General features: G+C 32.4%; 1 protein-coding gene across 1 annotated transcript in view; it reads right to left on the bottom strand.

Annotated features, from left to right (window-relative positions):
- Positions 1-18,859, bottom strand: part of LOC118185701 (carbonic anhydrase-related protein 10-like) — a gene marked incomplete at its 5' end in the record, with an annotated part of 459,955 nt that extends 441,096 nt beyond the window's left edge. The window contains one exon of the mRNA XM_085808190.1: positions 18,793-18,859. Within this exon, the coding sequence (XP_085664316.1) occupies positions 18,793-18,859 (67 nt within the window). The remainder of the gene's footprint in view (positions 1-18,792) is intronic.
- Between the last annotated feature and the right edge of the window lie 594 nt (positions 18,860-19,453).

Genomic DNA, 19,453 nt, shown 5'->3' with positions numbered 1-19,453 from the left:
TTATTAAAATTTCATAGAAATAAGTAGTACCATGATATTATAGGAAAATTTTTCATATTGAAATATTTTTTCAGGTAAGGCTTAATATAACGAATGTTCATTTTTATTTAGTCAGTACCATGTGGAGAAAAATATTTTAATTAAAATTTATGCTCCACACCGAGAAGTTTCTTTTAGTTCACTATTACAATATCATGTTTATATTGGTTGAATCTCGCAGTGTTCAAAAGATTAGTAAGTTTATTAACTTGTTTTAATCTGAGTTAGATATTCTACTATAAATTCTCCATTAGAATATTCACCAAGATGCAAACATATACTATTTACTAAAAGAGTGCATGTACTATTCACCATGATGCAAATGAGTTAAGCGTATTTAAGACGGAGTTCTTGGAAGTAATAGACATGCAGCTTTGACAATGATGCTTGCAAGTTGTCCTTTTTCTCATCCAGCTCATCCAACTATTTAAGTTAATATTCCGGCGTTAGTTAGACATTTTGATAGCTGAAATTAAATCGCGTTAATAAATTACGTTTAGTCAGCCAACGTTTAGTTAGGTCAATTATAATGTAGCCTCCGGCTCCGAATCCACTTGTATGTAAATCCACAAAAGCAAAGCATCTCATTAATTATAAACATTGTTCTACTCAATATATGCAGGTATAAAGCTCCAAAAATGGCACAGATAAGCCTAGTACCCGTATGCAGAATGTGCTTTATTCTTCTTTCTGTTCCTTATAATTCATAACTCATTTTCATTACTATATACTTTGAAGGGAAAAATAAAATAATAACTATAATGAGGTGATTTACGTTAGAACTTCCTTTTCGAAGAAAGAATCCTTCGAATGGATTGGCCAGCATATTCCCCAAATATGAACCGAATAGAGCACATTTAGGACAGAGGGAGAAAGGCAGCTAGCTAGTCGCTTATCACCCCCCGAAACAGTTAAGCTGTTTGAAAGCTTTCTTCTGCAAGAGTAAGGGAAGATACCCAAGCCCCTCATTGATAACCTTATTCATTTCAAGCCTCGTATGTGTGCGACATGCCTTTTGGTCTGCAGAAACCAAACACCTTTTTTGAGACACATTTGTATCCGAGAAATCATATTTTTTGTTTGTTTTTATACTACGCACAGATAGTGGACTTTTTTATTTACCGAAAAATATCGTCGGTATCGTGTATAAAATTTAATTATTCCTTGTTCGTTGCATTTTTTTCTTTTATCATAACTTACAGCACATATATATTACATATCAGTCACTGAAACTAAAGCTACTATTTTCTTATCTGCAGTTTATATAAAAATATTACTATTTTTACCTCTTACCTTATATATTAACCTTAGTATATTTATTTTGCACTGCCTATGAGATCTCACAAAATGTTATTGAAAAAGCGTATGTGTCATACAGTGTGGAATTTTAGAAGAAAAAATATTCTTAAACTGATATTTGGAAGGAAAAATAGGTTTAAATTTAATTTCACAAGGAAAAACTTTAATCACATTCAATAATGTTATTATCGAATCATTATCTTTGAATTTTTCTAAGCATTCTGTTAACTACTACCAATAAAATATTGAATGCTATGCCATTTAAAATGTGTTATCTCTCATAATATTTAATGATTAGTCATGCTATTCCAGTTTTAAAATTTAAAACCTCAACAGTAATCCTCCCTTAGAATTCGTGTAAACAGTACGCATTTTTACATCTTTGACATTTTTAAATAAGTATAAGCTAAAATAGCTTGGTATTTAAATTTCACAGGTTAAATCACTAACCGTTTTACAATCAATTCTTATTTAAAATATATTTTCATAAACATTTCCTCAAATATTAAAAAAAAATACGGTTGCAGAAAAGGAGACCTCTGACTCCTTTGACTCCTGTGCTGAGGGTGGTGACTGCGTTACGTACTCAACTTTTTTTTTTTTTTTTTTTTTTCATAGATTGGAAGTTTAGACTCTTTCGAACTTATCCAAGAATTAGCTTCCAAATTTGTAAGACATTTTTAAAATGATTTGCTTACGAATTCAGAAGAAGAATTTCTTAACTTGATGCAAATTCGTCGAAAGCTTCACGAATGAAAATGTATTGCAGTTTCTTAAGAAAATTTAACTGTCAGTGACCTCACACATATTGCAGAATTTCTCTAGCAAGTATAACGAAATAAATTTCGAATGCCGTTGTTGTCCGTTTTGCAACAGGGGTTGTCTGTAATTATTTCAATAATTCGCGTGGTTCTAAAAGCTGGAAACTATTGCACACACTATGTTGTAGCGGAATATGAATCCAATACAGTATATCTCGATTTCTCTGAGGACATTCGTTATCAGTCTCAAATGTATTCTCAATACCGTGCAGAGTTGGAAGGCGTCCAGAATTGTGATCGGATATTCCTGTGTCAGTATGTTCTGGATATAATCTCATTTATGACATGGGTTGTCTCTGCTTAACAATACAACTATCAGGAGTTAAAAAAACACTGTATTAATTTCGCTGCTTTTATTCATTAGAGCAGAAGGGCAGCTTTATGTCAAGCAACATACAAATATACGAGTATCATAATTTCCCCAAATAATGTTTAAACAAATAATATTCGCAGTATTAAAACATGAAAGGATAAAAAGCAAGTAAGAAACGTGGCTGAGTAAGACTTATTCTTCTTTAACATCTATAAATTTTCATTAAATTTCACAGATTCAAGTCAAAAGAAGCGTGATTAAAAACATCAAATATAAAAAACTTATCACATTTAAGCAAAATCTAAACTAATGTATAGCAAGGAGGATAGGATTTTCGGAGACATATTTTCTGCTACATGACGGTAATAGAGGTAACTGATATTTTAATGAAAAACTCTTAAAAGACATCGGTTTTTCTCAGAACAGATAAATCTGCTTTGAGTTTTAAAATATACTTTTTCCTCTAATTTAAATCATTTTATCTCTTTGTAATCATAAAAAATGCTTTAAATACGCTCTGTAAAGTTCGCGAGAGTTATTTTGTGTTCATATTTGACGCTAATCAAGAATGCCATGAAGAAGACGAAGAAATGATTATCAACAGCTCATTGAGTTTGAAAGAGGTCGTGTAATAGGACTATGAGAAAATGGATTTTATTTCTGCGATACTGTAGAAAAACTTGGTTTAATTCTATACAGTATCCACTCTGCATGATTGTTGGCCACTGTGGTCAAGGGAAGGTACTGGCTCAAGAAAATCAGGTTCCGGACAGCCACGTAGCACTACTGAGGAGGATGACCGCCCTGTTCAGCGTATGGTTGCGATGCATCGTACTGCATCTGCAACACAAATTCGAGCTGCAGCTGAAAGCACAGTGACACAGCCAACTGTTACAAATCGGTTACTTGAAGGACAATTCCGAGACTGACGCCTTACGCCTTGTAGCATGCATAACTCTAAGCCCAAAGTCTACAGCTTAGACAAACTTCCAAAGATGTTGCAAACTGGTCCGAGAGGTTGCAAAGTGCTCGTGGTAACTTTTACGATGTCTTTACAACGTTGCGAAGATGCAAAATATTTGCCGTTACATCTTGGCAATATTAAATTTAATCAGTACTAAAAATACGTGCTAAATTATTTTTTTAAATCTTGTTAAAATAATTAATGCTTAAAATATTTTTTTATAAACATTAAAGCAAACTATTTTAAAATGAAACTAATATATAAAGTAGTTTATTAATTTATGCATTTTTATATATTTTAAAAAATCATATTTCACAAATCAATGCAAATCACATGTTAGCAATTATTTCTTTACTGAAATATGACTTTATTTGCTATTTTTGAAGTAACGACGAATTTATTTTAATTAATATGGCGACATAACATGAAACATTTTCTTACAATGCAAAAATTACAGTTTTCGCAAAGATATGATTGTGCGTGAAGATGCATTCACGGATGAAAATGGGGCGATTTTAAGAATTCCGAGAAAACGACCAATGTTAAAAGACGATGCATATCCATGCATATTTAACGGCTGTCCAATATATATGATGGAAAACTCACTGACAGTCAAGAGAAGCAGAACGGAAAAATTAATGGAAAAAGTGAGAGAAATATTAACACTTTTCATGGAAAACAACAAAATTAATGGATTTGATAAATTACTAATAAATGTTGACATAAAAATTAGAGAAACGGAACAAAAATACGAAACTCATTACCTATAAAAATTCTGATGAACTGTTTGTTATGTTTTTACGTTTCGTTTTTGTCCATCTCCATGCATTCAAAAATGCTTGGTTTAATTCTATACAGTACACTCGGGATTCGGCGACATGAACATTACATATATATGTTTTATATATGTTTTAGCAAGTTCGATAAATATTTTTTTGTAAATATAATCTTGTAAACATTGTTTGCAATTCTATTCAGTTCAAATAATTCTTCTAAGCCATTTAAAAAAGATTTTATTAAATTATCAGATAAGTCGTCGAAAGGTTTACGATGACATTTCACGAACATCATTTACTGGATGCTTATATAAGCGAACATCTCGAGGTTTTGCGCACTTTGGCTAGCTGCCAAATTCGAAGTTGGTAACTGCGTAATTACTTTAGATTCTACCAGTTCTTTCAAGTAATTTGGTAAAGATGGCATCTGGAAGGCATTTGAAAAGACTGACTTTATGTTTGAAATTCAATCAAGCAATGACTGATATAAATAAAATTGCTTATATTAAAAGTAAATGTAATGCACTGTCAATCAAAGAACGCATCGCGAATCTTCTCATTGTTCTGTCTCTATCTACTTACTTCAACTGCCTTCTGCGAGTGACGTTGCATTGCTGTGAGCTCCTGTTTGGAAGCTTCTGAGTTGAGAAGAAAGCATCGTGAGAAAGCAGAATTTGTGCTTATTTTGTTTGTGAAAATCTGCTCTGCAAGAAATGCTAATCGTGAATATAGTGTTCGTGAAATAGTGTTCTGTTTTGGTGTTTTATGTGTTTCCGGTGATTAAAAAGTTATATGGTGCTGTTCTCCAATCTCTGTGGTTCCAGCGGTGCAATATTTGCTATATTTGGATACCCTGATTAGCTTTATGCTTTCGTGTAACATCCTAAGTGTTATATTGTATATCATTCATATTAATCGTCTCAGAATTAATTCATATAAAATCAAAAATAACATACAACGGTAAGTCACTTTCTGGTTTGGCTGAAAATGCAATCAATACAAAAGCAAGAACAATTCAGCTGTAATGGTATGTTCATTAATTTCAAAATACAGAGAAATTATTGGACTGGTACCAGTACTTAATACGACTGCTGAAGATGAATTACATATATGTAATAGCAAGAAGCAATAGATTAAAATTAATAATAATGTACATTCTATAGTACGTAGTCGTTTGTATAGTATGCAGATACATTTAATGATTTTAAACAGTGTATGAAATGTATGATAATGTATGATCGAAAAAATAGTGTTAAGGAAACATTAGCATTTCAATGAAATATTGTAATCTATAATTATGTGATATTTAATTGTGTAATATTAAAAACACTAAATATTTTTTATTCATTGCAAATTGCAGTTTTATTACTTTTCGTTTGGTATCTATTCTTGCAAACACTGTGTATTTCGCGATTTTTAAAAATATTGCCGTTATGTATGTTTATTAGATTATCTCAATAAACGAATGTTGGAAATCAGGTTTTATTTTTTATTAAATTTAAGTATATTCTATTGCCGTTATGTATGTTTATTAGATTATCTCAATGAAAATGAATGTTGAAATTTGAATGTTGAAATGAAACAAATGAATGTTGGAAATTAGGTTTTACTTTTTATTAAATTTAAGTATATTCTATTTTTTCGCTTACTTTTTATGTGCTTGTGATAACAAAGAAATTCATAATAATAAATAGAAACAAAAATTTCATCGTGTGCTATTTAACCAAGAGCTTACTTTAGCATACTTAGCTTACTATCGCATACAATATTATTTAAATTATTTCCGTACAGTATTATAAAAAGTGCATGAAGTAATCATTGTAATCTACCACTATTCTAAAATGTATAATTTAAAAACTAGTAAATACATTAGCATATAATCGAAAGAAATTGTGTTAAGAAACATCAGCATTAATAGTGTTAATACTATAATCCATAATTATTGCACTTTTAATTGCTTACTATTTAAAAAACACAAATAATATTTTATTAATTGGAAATTTTAGTTCTGTTACCTTCCTTCTGCTATTTATACTTTGAAACACTACTAGTTCATGTTTTTTCTTAAATAGCGCTGTAATGTATGTTGTTTGTTAGGTTATTTCATTTTAGATATGAATATGGGCAGTTTTGTTTTGGTTATTACATTTAAGTATATTTTTGTATGAAATATTTTTAATCACATTTATTAACTACATTATACAGTCTTTCATTTGCATATATTGAAGATATAGAAGTTAATGGTTATATTTTTTACTGTGAAACGCGAATAAATTTATACTTGAGTTTAGGTAAAATACTGATTATGTTACCTTAAGAACCGTTTCCTAATTTATCATGACAGGGGCAATTTTCAGTGTCTCTGAGATTTAACAGAAATAAATGTGATAATTCTGTTATCAGAAAAGCTCTTTCTTTACCCACATATATATCTTTACCTTAATTTATGTCTGATTGAGTTTTATTTACTTAAAAACTACTATTAATGTTATATATTTATGACAATTACTTTAATAGATACTCCCACTTAAGAAAAAAAATTATGAAATCTTAAATAGTCGTAACTTAGAATTTATGTAATTTAAATAATGTAGTTTAAAGTACTGAAAATAATTAAAGCTATTATTAATTATGCATATTTAGTTTAAAGAGAAAAAATTGTATTATCTTCTGGTTTTCAGGAAATGGTGTTGGTGTATTTAATTATGGCAAAGCAAACTAGGGCTATCTGCCTAAGGGGAGGGATGCCTTCGTGGAAGACTTCCTAAGGGGAACTAGCTCATATACACGTTACACATGGGGAAAACCACGAAAACACCCGTGCAGCCAGCCCGTTCGCGGGATTCGAACCTCGGACCGAACTACCAGTGTTCAGCGACTTTAACGCTCGGCCGCTGGTGGGCCGTTTTCAGGAAATGATATATTTAAAAGTTAGAATTACAAGGAATACAAAATTTTTAAAAAGAAGAAAAATATATTAATTATTAAGCTTATTTTTCTGCATAAATCAGTATGTAACACAAGGACATAATAACGACCTTTTCAGAACTGTTACAAAAAGGTGGAATTTTGCGAACATTTAGACGTCGTGATACGATGATTTCACAACCAAAATATCACTTGCGAAAGACGCAATAACGACGTCTATGTGACAAAAACCTCATCTGTAAAGACGTAATAAAGGCGTCTTTGCAACGGTTGCAAAACAGTGGAATTTTTGCGGACATCTGGGCGTCTTAAAGACGACTTATTGCAACGTTTCTGCAACTTGACTCGCGATCAGTTTGGGCAACGTCGTTACGACGTTGCCGTGCTAATTGAGCTAGATTTGAACCTGAGTAATGGTCTGTGGAGTAATTTCGTTATCAGGAGCTCTCTCGTTGTCATCTCACCTACCCGGACTGCAAAGTTGTACGTCAGTCTGGTCTTCATCATACAAACTGACATCTGGTACCTGTAAGACACAATATATGCGCGTTTGCATGCTTGCTTTCAAAATTCTGGCGATTATACCGGTTGACCAGAACTTCACATTTGAAATAGCTCTTCTCGAACCTGCGATACTGAAAATTTAATCAATTAAGTGTGTTACCTAGACAAGTGTATTGCCGAAATTTTATTACTCTACAATAACGCTTGTTCGGTGCTGGGATTTTTTCTCGTCAGTGTGTGTTATACGAACTCTTTTACGATAATATTCATGAAAAATAAAAAATTGATTGTTACAATGTCTGTCAATTGTAAAAAAGTGTTAAATGAGTTATTGAGTGTTATTTATTATGCATTTTTATGTATTGTATTGTTAGGAGAATAATTTGGGCATTTGTTCAAGATAAACTCTTTTACTGTGAATTGTTTTTCCATAAAACGCACCTATGCTTATAACATTTAAATTTCTATACAATATAGCAATAAAAGTAAGTAATATATTGAGTGAGTGAGTGAGCGCCACCAAGGAAGACCACTGACCTGGCCTCAGCCTCACAATGTTTTATCTTCCTAGCAGAAACCATCTACTCTCTGCTCCATCCTGCTCCGGGAACGCAGCCGAATAGACGGCTAATAGCCTCATAAAGTCTACATATAAGCTTGGATGTTGTTGTACGGACAAAGAGTATCCTGTTAGGAACTACTTAAAATTAAGCAAAGAAGCAATCAAAAGACTGTTAAGAATCGCTGTTAGAATAGACAGAAACTTGTGTTAGATAAAGTAAAGATAGGAGGACTCTGCCTGAAAAATTAACTGTCATGGATTTTCTGGACTTGCTAAATGTCTACATGCGGGTGCTTAACCTGACACAACTGTCATATATTTATGGGGCTTTTGTGAAATCGTTGGTCCTGCATGGAGGAAAGTTGTAACCTATTAAATTATTGCACATAGTAAACTTTAAAAAAATTAAAAAATAAAAAATAAATAAATAAAGAGAGATTAAAAGATGATTAAAAAAAATCCTAGCGCCCAAACATAATTTAACGCAGTTTACTTTCCATGTGCCTGACTCTTATGCAAGAACATTTAAAAGAATGTGTACCTGTTATCACTAAGATAACAAATTCCTGCATAATTTAGTTCTTTGCGCATACTTAAACTGTAGTTGTTTTACAAATTGAACCATTCACCTACATTTTCTTTCGTAGTACTTGCAGACAGGATAATACATACATAAGTACAAAACTGAATATTAAAGTGAAAAACTAACATAATACTAAATACAGAAAGCTGATCCCTAATGCCTGCATACATAACACTTAAAAATGCATACATAATACATGAAAACTAAAAACAAAACTGATAAGCATAATGCATAAAACTGATCATTAAGTAATGCTATGTAGTCTAAATCCTAGCCAAGTACGAACTGACCTTCATAGTACATGCAGAGAAGGAATAAATACAGACTTGAGTACATTAAAGTGAACATAAACAGAAAAGTACAGCACCATACTCAGTAAAACTGATATCTGATTCCAAACACTTGAATACATAATGCTGATACATAATTACAAAGAGAAACTTACCTACATTAATTCCATAGTTAGTTTTATAACCTTAGAACATGCACATAATTTATACAAAACATAATTAAGCACGTAATGCTGATCACTAGGGAAGAGATTCAAACATGCAATTGATCACATAAATACAGATATTTCTTTCCTAAAATTTACATAAAAAGTTTAATATTTATTAAAATTAAGAAGGCAAAAATTCCATACCAATAATAATATCATTCATAAACTTAAGTTGAGGTGATAACATAAGTTGACCTTGCCCTTCTTGAAACTATTTATCACAAACTTGTAATTTAAATACACGATTAGTAAGTGTAGGAAAAACTCATTGCTGTTGAAGATTTTACTGGCACGATCTGGTCTTGCGAGTCCTAGACCTGTACATTAATTGCAAAAGTAAACATTTTAAAGAATATAGGCAGGTTGTTGCCATAGTCCTAATTATCTAAGTTAGTCTTGGGTTGAGAGGTTCGAGGTGTGTGCCCAGATTGATTTAGTGTGATTTATACATTTTATGATTCAGAGCGCTAAGCACTTGATTATTTTTATTTGGGGACACTTATCGTCGTATTAGAGAACACTTTCTCTGACAATGGCTGATTACCGCTTGTAGCTTTTTATTTGCTGTTTTGTTTGTTCTCATATTTGCCGCCCATTGTGGAAAGTAAGCTTGAATTGGCTTTCTTATATAGTACTGTGCCGTGTTTGTGCAGTGGAAGAAGTAAGTAATATAGTAATAAAGAAAGTAAAATATTTACCATAATTAAACATTTGGGAAAGACATATCCAAATATTTATACACTTGATTTCTTTAATTATACTCGAGTTTAATCTCGAGTTTAATTTCGTCTTTAATCGAGATTCATATGCATAAAACAAGTATAGATAACATTATTAAATTTCGTTAAATGAGCTACGAAACATAGTGATATAAAATAACTTTTCGATTTCCGAAGCATTTTTTGCTTGAAATGATTTTTTATTAAGATATGATAATATTGTGAATAAATCAGAAATATCTATTTTTAAAGGAAACATTGGAATGTAAATATTAACAGATTTCTAATACAGACTAAATATAGTTTTAAAATCTGCATAAACGGCATTTAAAAGTCTAATGCTACGCAATGCGCGTTTAGATTTCACACTATTATTTGATGATTTTCTGTGCAGGGTAATTGAATCGGAATATGGAAAAAGGGGGTACATGATAAAAGTCAGATTTTACGGGAACAACAAAAATTTATCCATTCCTTTTAAGAATGTCAGAAGACGTTTGAAAAAGCTGAATTAGATGGATCCTAGTTACATTGATCTCATAATTTTTTTTGTTGACGTCTGCCATTCTTGTGAGGCATGTGATAGTTTTCTTTTTGTTTCTATAGAATTTGACTTTTGTCACGCAGCCCCTTTTTCTATCTTCCTTTTGAATTTATAGCTTTCCTATTTGCCAATTTAAAACAGCAGCTTAACACCAACACGACATTTCATTGTAAATGTGCCAGGAATATCCTAGAAACAAATACATTTCTAGAGGAATGAAAATAATCTTATAAACATGGCAGTCGCTTGTTACACAGATTTCATTTTCGGATAGTAGAGGCAACTCTGACCCTCGCTCCTCCTTTTCTAGCCCCTTAGGGTGATAAAAAGTCTGGTAATTGATGAGATTTTATAAAACTTGTAAGAAGTATGTTAATTTTATTAACAGTTAAATTTTGAGTTAAACTTTCTTTCCTACCGCTTCTTAATTTCAACTTACCACTTCCGGCCAGAACGTAGCTTTAGAACCACGTCTGAATGCTAATGAGGAAGAGAGTTATTTAACCGCGAAGTTCTACTGTCATAGTGAGAGAGATAAAAGATATTCTGGCTAGCACGCGTCCGCGTTTTTAGGCTACTCTCTCGTCGGCAGTACTTTAGGCACTTGATAGCTTCGTAGTCAATTAGCGTTAAGGGTCTAACTCTGTTAGAATTTTGATAGCTTCGGCTATATCGTTTTAGTTAAGATTAGCTTAATTTATTTCTTATTCTCTTAAGTTGAAGCCCGAGTGTCGGCTTTATTGCACAACTCCAAGACGGAGTTTTGTTAAACTTCAGTTGGAATAATAAAGGATTATTTCACCCTTTTCACTTGTTGTTTTCTACCTCACGAACTCAAGCGATTATTCGCTTACTAGTTCTTAAGATTCTTCACATTCAACTGTAACTTAGAATTACACAGTGGAGAATCCTACAAACTGAAGTATATAATTCTATTATTTCTTCAGTACAATGACTGTTTACATCGTTCTCTTGTAGCAATACAGGATCCCAATGTATTCTTTCCAAAGGCCAGGTCAACCAACGCACTTCAGAAAGATATATTTAAATAACATTTTCTGACTAGCCCTCTCGGAAACGTGACTGTGATGTGGAGATATTAGATTTCTACTCCATAAGACATGACACAGCAGCTTAGCACAATAACAGACCTCCCGTCCTCCTGAGGGTGCAGAAAGAAAGAGCATTTACAGAGAAGAGTTTTGTACTTACAGGATAGAGATTTTGCTCAAACCATGTAAATAAATAAATAATTCCCCCAGGAAATAAGTTCGCTTTAGTAAAACGGAATTTTATGAGCCTATAGAGTATAGTTTTCCAGCCTTTTTTCGCTCACCGCTTCCTTTTCATAGCACGTTCTACTCAGACTTTAGATAAAATGTGTCTATTAGGAGAATTTCAAAGTGCATTTTTTGAATCCTATACCTTAAACTGAAATTTTTAAATTCTTTCTTAAGGAAAGCAAAAGGATGGAATTCCACTGAAACAAATAATTCTATACAAGATAACTCTTCACTAGGAATTCCGGACCCAATATGATGCTATAAGTCTGCATTTGACTACACCTTTGGCTGCAGTATAGTAAAATTTCTGCTAATTCATTTTCATTTTCCTCCCGATTTTTGATAATGTGTATGAATATACGTCTATACACTGGCAGTAGGTACACTGGTAATTCCGCTTCTTCAGTCTTAAAAATGGACCTAAAACGCAGTGAGGGATCCCTATATTAATAATAGCCTGAAATACGTTGTTAGAATCATTATGAATTGCCTCCATGTTGAAAAAACAAACTACATACAGTTTTCATCACGGTTTGTTTCACCCATAGATTCGAAAACTGGCAAAATATCTCCATATCGAAAATTTTGTTTTTAAATAGTCTAGCGAAGACATAAAGGAGAAATCCCTTTTAATAAATTTTACCAGATTTTCTTCGACTATAAATGAACTTCATTGAAGTCAATAACCTTCACGATAAGAAAAAAAAGATTATCTGATTTCCTACTTTAAAGCTGTCATATATTTGATTTTGGATATCATTTATTCTTAGCTTTTTTCAGTTTTTACTTTAATTTTGATCACTAAATAAAATATCATGTTTCTATATTATTTCAGGTATTTGTTTTTTTTTCTGCTTTTTGAATCAGTGCCATGATGAACGCATGAAGGCAAATCCCAAACTAATCCAGTATCACCAAAGTCAGTTTAATTTTATTTGGGTATGCATTCTCAACTTCATAAAAACAAAATTTAAAAATGCTGTTTTTGAAATATGTAAGATATATAGTTTTATGTGTATATGTATATTTCTGTCTCAAAAAATCGTAATGTTCTTGGAAATGTGGTTCAAAATCATGTTTTTGATAATAATGAGTGTTCCAAAAAATTAAACTATTTTACATTGAGAAGGAGAAATTTATTTTCATGTTCTTGAATGGTGAAAATTTTAATTATGTAAGAACCCAAGTTAGCAAGGAAATACACTCATGTCCATACATTAAGGATAATGCAAAATCAGGCAAAGGAAGAGTTAGAAGCAAATCGAATTTGACTTATTTGTAAAGCTTATTTATTAAACAAAAGGTAAAGAGCAAAAAAAGATGCTATATGTTTGATATTATTAAAAAAAAAAAATTAGCGATTTTTTCTCCCTGGAGCAAATTACAAAAAAAAGCTATTTACAAAAAACCAATATTACATGGTTAGTATGATTGTTAATACAGTGTATGTCTGCCAGACGATGCAATACAGTCCGTACAACGCCTAGGCATGCTCAGTATCAAATTATCGATCTGATCTTGGGGGATATTACATCACTCAAAAAGCAATGCTCTCCGAAGTTCCGGTAGACATGTACGAGGAGGTTGACGGGCTGCAACAGGTCGGCCAAGCATGACCCACACGTGCTCTACTGGATTCAAGTCCGGTGAGAATGCTGGCCAGTCTCCGAAACAAACGTACATGTTGTTCCAGAATGTCGTCCCGATAGATTTGGCTTGTCATGGATCCAATTTGAACATGCAGGTAAGTTCTGGAACCCAGAATAATTCCATACCAAACGAGCACTCCTGCACCACCGTAACGGTGTCGTTCAATGATGTTTTCTTGGTGGTAACGGGTACCTGGAGCTCTGCATATGAACGTCCGGCGAGAATCAGACTGCAAGCTAAACCTGGACTCGTCGGAAAACATCACAGAAGCCTACTGTTGCGGTGTCCACAATGCATACTCTCTACTCCAGACTAACCGCAGGCGACAGTGAGTTGCAGTAAGTGGAACGCATCTGACAGGTCTACGAGCATATAGACCAATCTGCCCTAAGCGTCTGTACACTGTCTGCCTTGAAATTGTCGTACCAGTGGCTGAAGAGAGCTGACGAGACAGGTCTCAGGCTGTGCTCGGCTGTTTCTTTTGTCAGTAACTGCCAAATACCGGTCCCCGTTCGGCGTTGTAACTCTGAGGCGACCTGTGCTGTAATGTCTACTCACATTACCATCATCTTGGAATCGTTGCCAAAGCCTGGAGATAACACTTTGGGCAATTCCAAGTTCGTCTGATACTTCCAGTTGGGTACGCCCGCATTCCAGACGGCCGATAATTCTACCACGTAAAAAATCATCCAAATGCGTCCTTTGTGTCATAACTATTCGGTTATTGCACTGAAATGCTTATAAAGCGTCTGCGAACAATTTTACTTCTTTGTCTGTATTCCTTATATATCACTCTCTTACACTCTCGTCCTTGTGACGTACCATCGTTGTCATCTGGTTACTTCCTGAAATTTGCATATGATTCTTGAAGATGTGTGTAGTGATTTTACATGTGATATATTTATTTTAGAGTTCGATTTCTGCGTGACTCCAAATTATCTTTAATTTATGGACATGAGTGTATTTATGAGATATCTCCTTTCATAACAAAATATATACAGTAAACCTTCTGTAGGAAATCATGTCTCTAAGATGACCACATGAGAAAGTTACCAGCTTCAAACAGAACGTCGATAGAACATTGAGAAATACCGCTATAGTACACACACATATTGATAATTACAATAATTTCTCTAATCTCTCTAATGCGATTACGACATGAAATATTATTGTGACCACCTATATGATAAGACATGGAATGTTATTGAGAATACCTAAATATCTAACTTCATTATCAAAATAAAATACTATATGTACTAAGCAAACCTATCAGTTATGGTTCTAATGTGTGCTATAAAATAAAAATTAGCTTCATGAAGACAGTATATAGCTCTTTCAAATAAACACTCTTTAAAATTATTCATAACAGCCTCTGATGATACTAATTTTTATTTTCCATTTCCTCTTTACTTAACTCGTAATATATGAAACATAAATGTCTAAGTAGTTAAAAGGATATTCATTTCATGTTTGATGTTTATTGTAACCAGTCACGTTTATTTCGAAATTTCGGTTTCTTGCATGAATGGGCATTAATTTTATTAATCTGATCTTGCATCTTATTTGGTTTTGCAGTAAACATAGAATAATATTACTATGAAATCACAGTAAAAGTAGTAAATTTAGAAACAGGGATACAAATTAAAGAATATCCTACTGGTCGACGAACGCATAAGAAATTATCAGAGAAACGTAATAGGTTGGTGATAATAATATGGTGGTGGTTGACTTAATACCGTGTGAAATTGCAAGCTGTTTTGAAAACGGAAGGAACTAACATGAACATTCTTAAAATAACTGAAGACAGTTTTATATGTATACACTGCTGGAAAGTGAAATTGCAATACTAAGAAGAAATCAGATTAGAGAAATGAAATATAGCAAAATCATTCGTATAGATAAGATATTTAATTAATGTTTTAAAGTCACACATTAATGTATGTGCGAGAACAGCCATCTTAAATGTGAAATGGGTGACATAACCGCTGTGCTGTCACAATGTTGAATTCAAGCATGTAGTCGCACATACTATTTGTAGTACATGTGCTGTATGTCATTTTGTGGGATGGAGCTCTATGCCTGTTGCATTTTGCTGTTCAAATCAGCTACAATACGGAATGGTTGTGAATTACGCTGTATTCATCGTCCAGTCATGTCCCATACATAAGAGAAATCTAGATGACCTCGCAGGCCAAGGCAGTATGTCGACACTCTGAACAGCACGTTGGGTGACAGTATGGGTATTAGAAAAAACATTATCCTGAATGAAAAATGCTCTCTGGAATATTACTCAAGAATGGTAGCACAACCCATACTATCACAAGTCCGATGTACATATTTGCTCTCAAGGTATGTGGACTAACGACAAGAGTGCTTTTTATCTCAAAGGAAATCTCATAGGAAGTGAACAACGCACTAAAGGCTGCAGGAATTAAATATTCATAAAATAGTTCAAAAACGGTGCACTTCTTGTGACATCCACCCCATCTCCAAGGAAATGTAATGCTTTGTTTTGCTTTTATTTTACTTGGTTTACTTCTATTTTTACTCTACAGTATTAATTTTACTCTACAGTGCCATTTTTGTTTTTTTTGATCGATGCTGCGATACTACCTTTTGCTATCTCGGAAGGATTCTGAATTTATTTATCAAAATTTGCAAATTCTTTTATTTTATTGATATACGTGCAGATCGTATGTACGGCAGTAACTCAGTGTATTTCCTCAGCATAAGTACCATGTCTTACGATCATAATTCTTTCAATGTTATACTTTCAATTTTTCTCCAAAATAAAAACATTTGAATCTAGTCATCGGAAATGCTTATTGGTAACAAATTGTAAGCTGCTGATATTTCATAGATAAACCATAAACATTATTAAAAATGTAGTTTTTGAGCTCAATGACAAACTTTCTGATGACATTATTTTTAAATTTCATGAGATCTTCAAAATATCGCTGCGTGGTCACTAGTTAGATTTTGCATATTTTCAGGTCCAGTTTGCACTGATTTAAAAATTACTAATATAATTTTTATATTACAGCAATATGTACTTCTGAGTACTGTTGTATTTCCAAAATTGTGAATACTTTATCGTAACCCCTGTCAAAAATTTTTGACAAAACTGCAGTTTTCACTTTAAATTGATTCGAGAGAAAAAAAAGGAATTTGGTTCTACACAATGAGAAAAAACGCTATTAATTTAAATTATCTGCTAAATTTTTTGATAAACAACAAATAAAGAAATTTAAAAAAAAATTCTAGTCACCAAAGGCAAACTTTCTATCAGGAATTTGACTCGCTTTAAGAGTATTCTTTTTTTTTTCTTTCTATAAGCTCTAGGTCAAGAAAATACTTGCACAAAATTTCGGCCTATAAAACATTGTAGTTAATTATAATCAAATTCTTTAAGCTTCATTTAAGATACATTATGTAAGTTCACTTAAATAAGTTGCGCTTTTTTTGTACATATTTCCATTGCAAAATCATTTTAATATAATCCTTTTCATTTGAATTTTGGCAAGCCCAAATCCTTCATTGCTATTAATTAAAATTATCTGCTAATTTTTTTGATAAACAAATAAAGAAATTAAAAAAATTAAACTGATAAGAATATATTTTTAACTGCATATTATGGTAAAAGCTTGGCTATTCAGAAAACTCGGGAAATGGATTGGAGACGAAATCTCCTGTCTATAATTATAAAGACTGCTACCTTATTTGTAAAGAGCTTGAGTATTAAACTATTACATTTAAATTACGTGAAATTTAAGAAAAAAAATAAAAATGCATTTCGCATAGAACACCCAAATATTTTCGTAGACATTAAAGACATGATAATACAATAAATGCTCAACTATCCCGAAAGCTCGGGAAATGCTTAAATACGGATAAATGAGCATATAAAAAGCGTACTTCGCGGCAGAAAAGTTAAATGAATGCAAGAAAAATTCCCAGTCGAAAATTATCAAAAGAGACATTTTAATACACCATGATAACCTTACAAAATGTACAACTTTCCAAGATAAATTCAACACACAATAAAATTGCAGTTTCTTGGCCACCACGATCCTCCGACCGCATTTCGATGGATTTATTTCTGTTTCTGATATCTAAAACCTAAGTTGTACACATCTAGTCCCTGAGATTTGTCAAAATTGAAAGATGCCATAAAACGTGAAGGTATACAGATTCCTCCTCTGATATTATTTTCGTCATTGTTGTTAACATTCTGCCGCATGTAATGCGTTATCATCTGTGAAGGTGGCCGTGTTGAAAACTTGTAATTTTAATAATTCCCCCCCCTTTCCTATCTTCTGTTGTCATTGGTCCTTTACAAATTCTTTGCAAATGATTTACACCATAACTGTATCGTTCCAAAACAATTTAGGTTTTTTTTTAATATGCTAATCAACTTTTGGTGGAGAAAGGTGGATGGCGCCATTCGGAAATTTTGAAATATCTTCAATGACATCGTAACCGTGAGAGATCTATTTTTAAACGATCTGAAGCGCTTACCTTCAAATAACAATATTTGTTTCGATTGGTTAAGCGGATAGGCCGTTAGAAGCTTATATACAGAGGATATTTTTATGACCATCTTTACATAGCGATAACACATAATTCGGATTTAGGTTCTGCGAAAGTTATTCATAATATTTTGTCAGTTAATGGATTGGCCTTAACGGAAGATTTTTACATTTAGAAGTCTTTATATTCTTTAATGTATGATCTTCAGTTCAGTCCATCGCTTCGTACAACTTTTACAAATCTAATATGAATTTTTCATATTTCATTGTTACTGTCCTCAACAGACGGCGTATCTTCATGTTCATCGTACTTATTTCATTATTTCAATATAAGTACTGTCGTCACTCATCCTGATTTTGCCTATTTTCCTCGAAATGCATAGAGTTTTATTCAAATCTGCGCCAAAATATTTTTGCAATTTCGCCTAGTTTTAAACTGAAACGTTTATGTCAGATTATTACTTTCCGTGTAACTCCAAGTTTTATCTTCGTTTTTCGGATTTGCGTTACGCAGAATGTTTTACTTATATTACATATATTTTCATTCTAGGCTTACGGGGACTACAAAACATCACATAGTTTACATAGAAAATGGGAATAATAAATTTTATTAGTTATATATTGCACCTTTTATAAACACCTACATATCTTATGTCATACTTTTCCTGTGACCTTCTTTTTTTGTATGCCATACAATTTGTTCTTCACTTTTTTGTGAATAATTACTAACATTAGCAAGTTATTATGTTAAGATTTAAAGTGGAGGAAATGAAACTTACCTGATATGCCATCGTATGTCCACCAGTCTTCCCAGCTCGTAGAGCCACCGGAATATACATAAGCAAGGGTTCATGCAAAGAGAAAAAGAAGAGTACGTCAGGCGTCATAAACAATATTAGCTACAAATTTAAACATTCTGCCACTATTTAAAATACCTGTGAACGATTAAACATACCAAAATAAAATAAAAGCCAATATTTAAATCACATCTTTCTCTATATTAATTACATATAAAAATTTTACTTGATATCAAGATAATGCACGTATTAATTATGTAACTAATTATGTGATTATTAAGATAATGCGCACTCGACAACAGAAAGTATTTTGGGAAAATATGTCTTCATATAAAGCTGAAATTTGAGTTAGATATTTATTCTACGGAATAAAAAGAAAAGGATTTTTCTTTGGAAATGACTCCTTCATGTAAGAATTTCTAAAAGGATTCGCTCACTTATGTTTATTTCAATAGTTATGATGTAAATAAAGCGGAGAATATAACTAATATACTTATGAGGAATGCATTAATGTTGCTAAGTTTAGCAGAAGACATAGAGTTTAAGTGAAACCTATCAATCGACAGATTGTAGAACTGTGCAGGAGGATGAATGAGTTAAGCAGATAACTGCTTGTTTATAAGAAACACTTTCATAGTTTGGG

The sequence above is a fragment of the Stegodyphus dumicola genome, chromosome X1 (assembly GCF_044657685.1).
Source record: "Stegodyphus dumicola isolate Sdum_Otavi_A_Nest chromosome X1, ASM4465768v1".
NCBI classification, from domain to species: Eukaryota; Metazoa; Arthropoda; class Arachnida; order Araneae; family Eresidae; genus Stegodyphus; species Stegodyphus dumicola.
The sequence above is the reverse complement of the archived record's forward strand: the minus strand, read 5'-3'. Positions and strand labels throughout refer to the sequence as shown.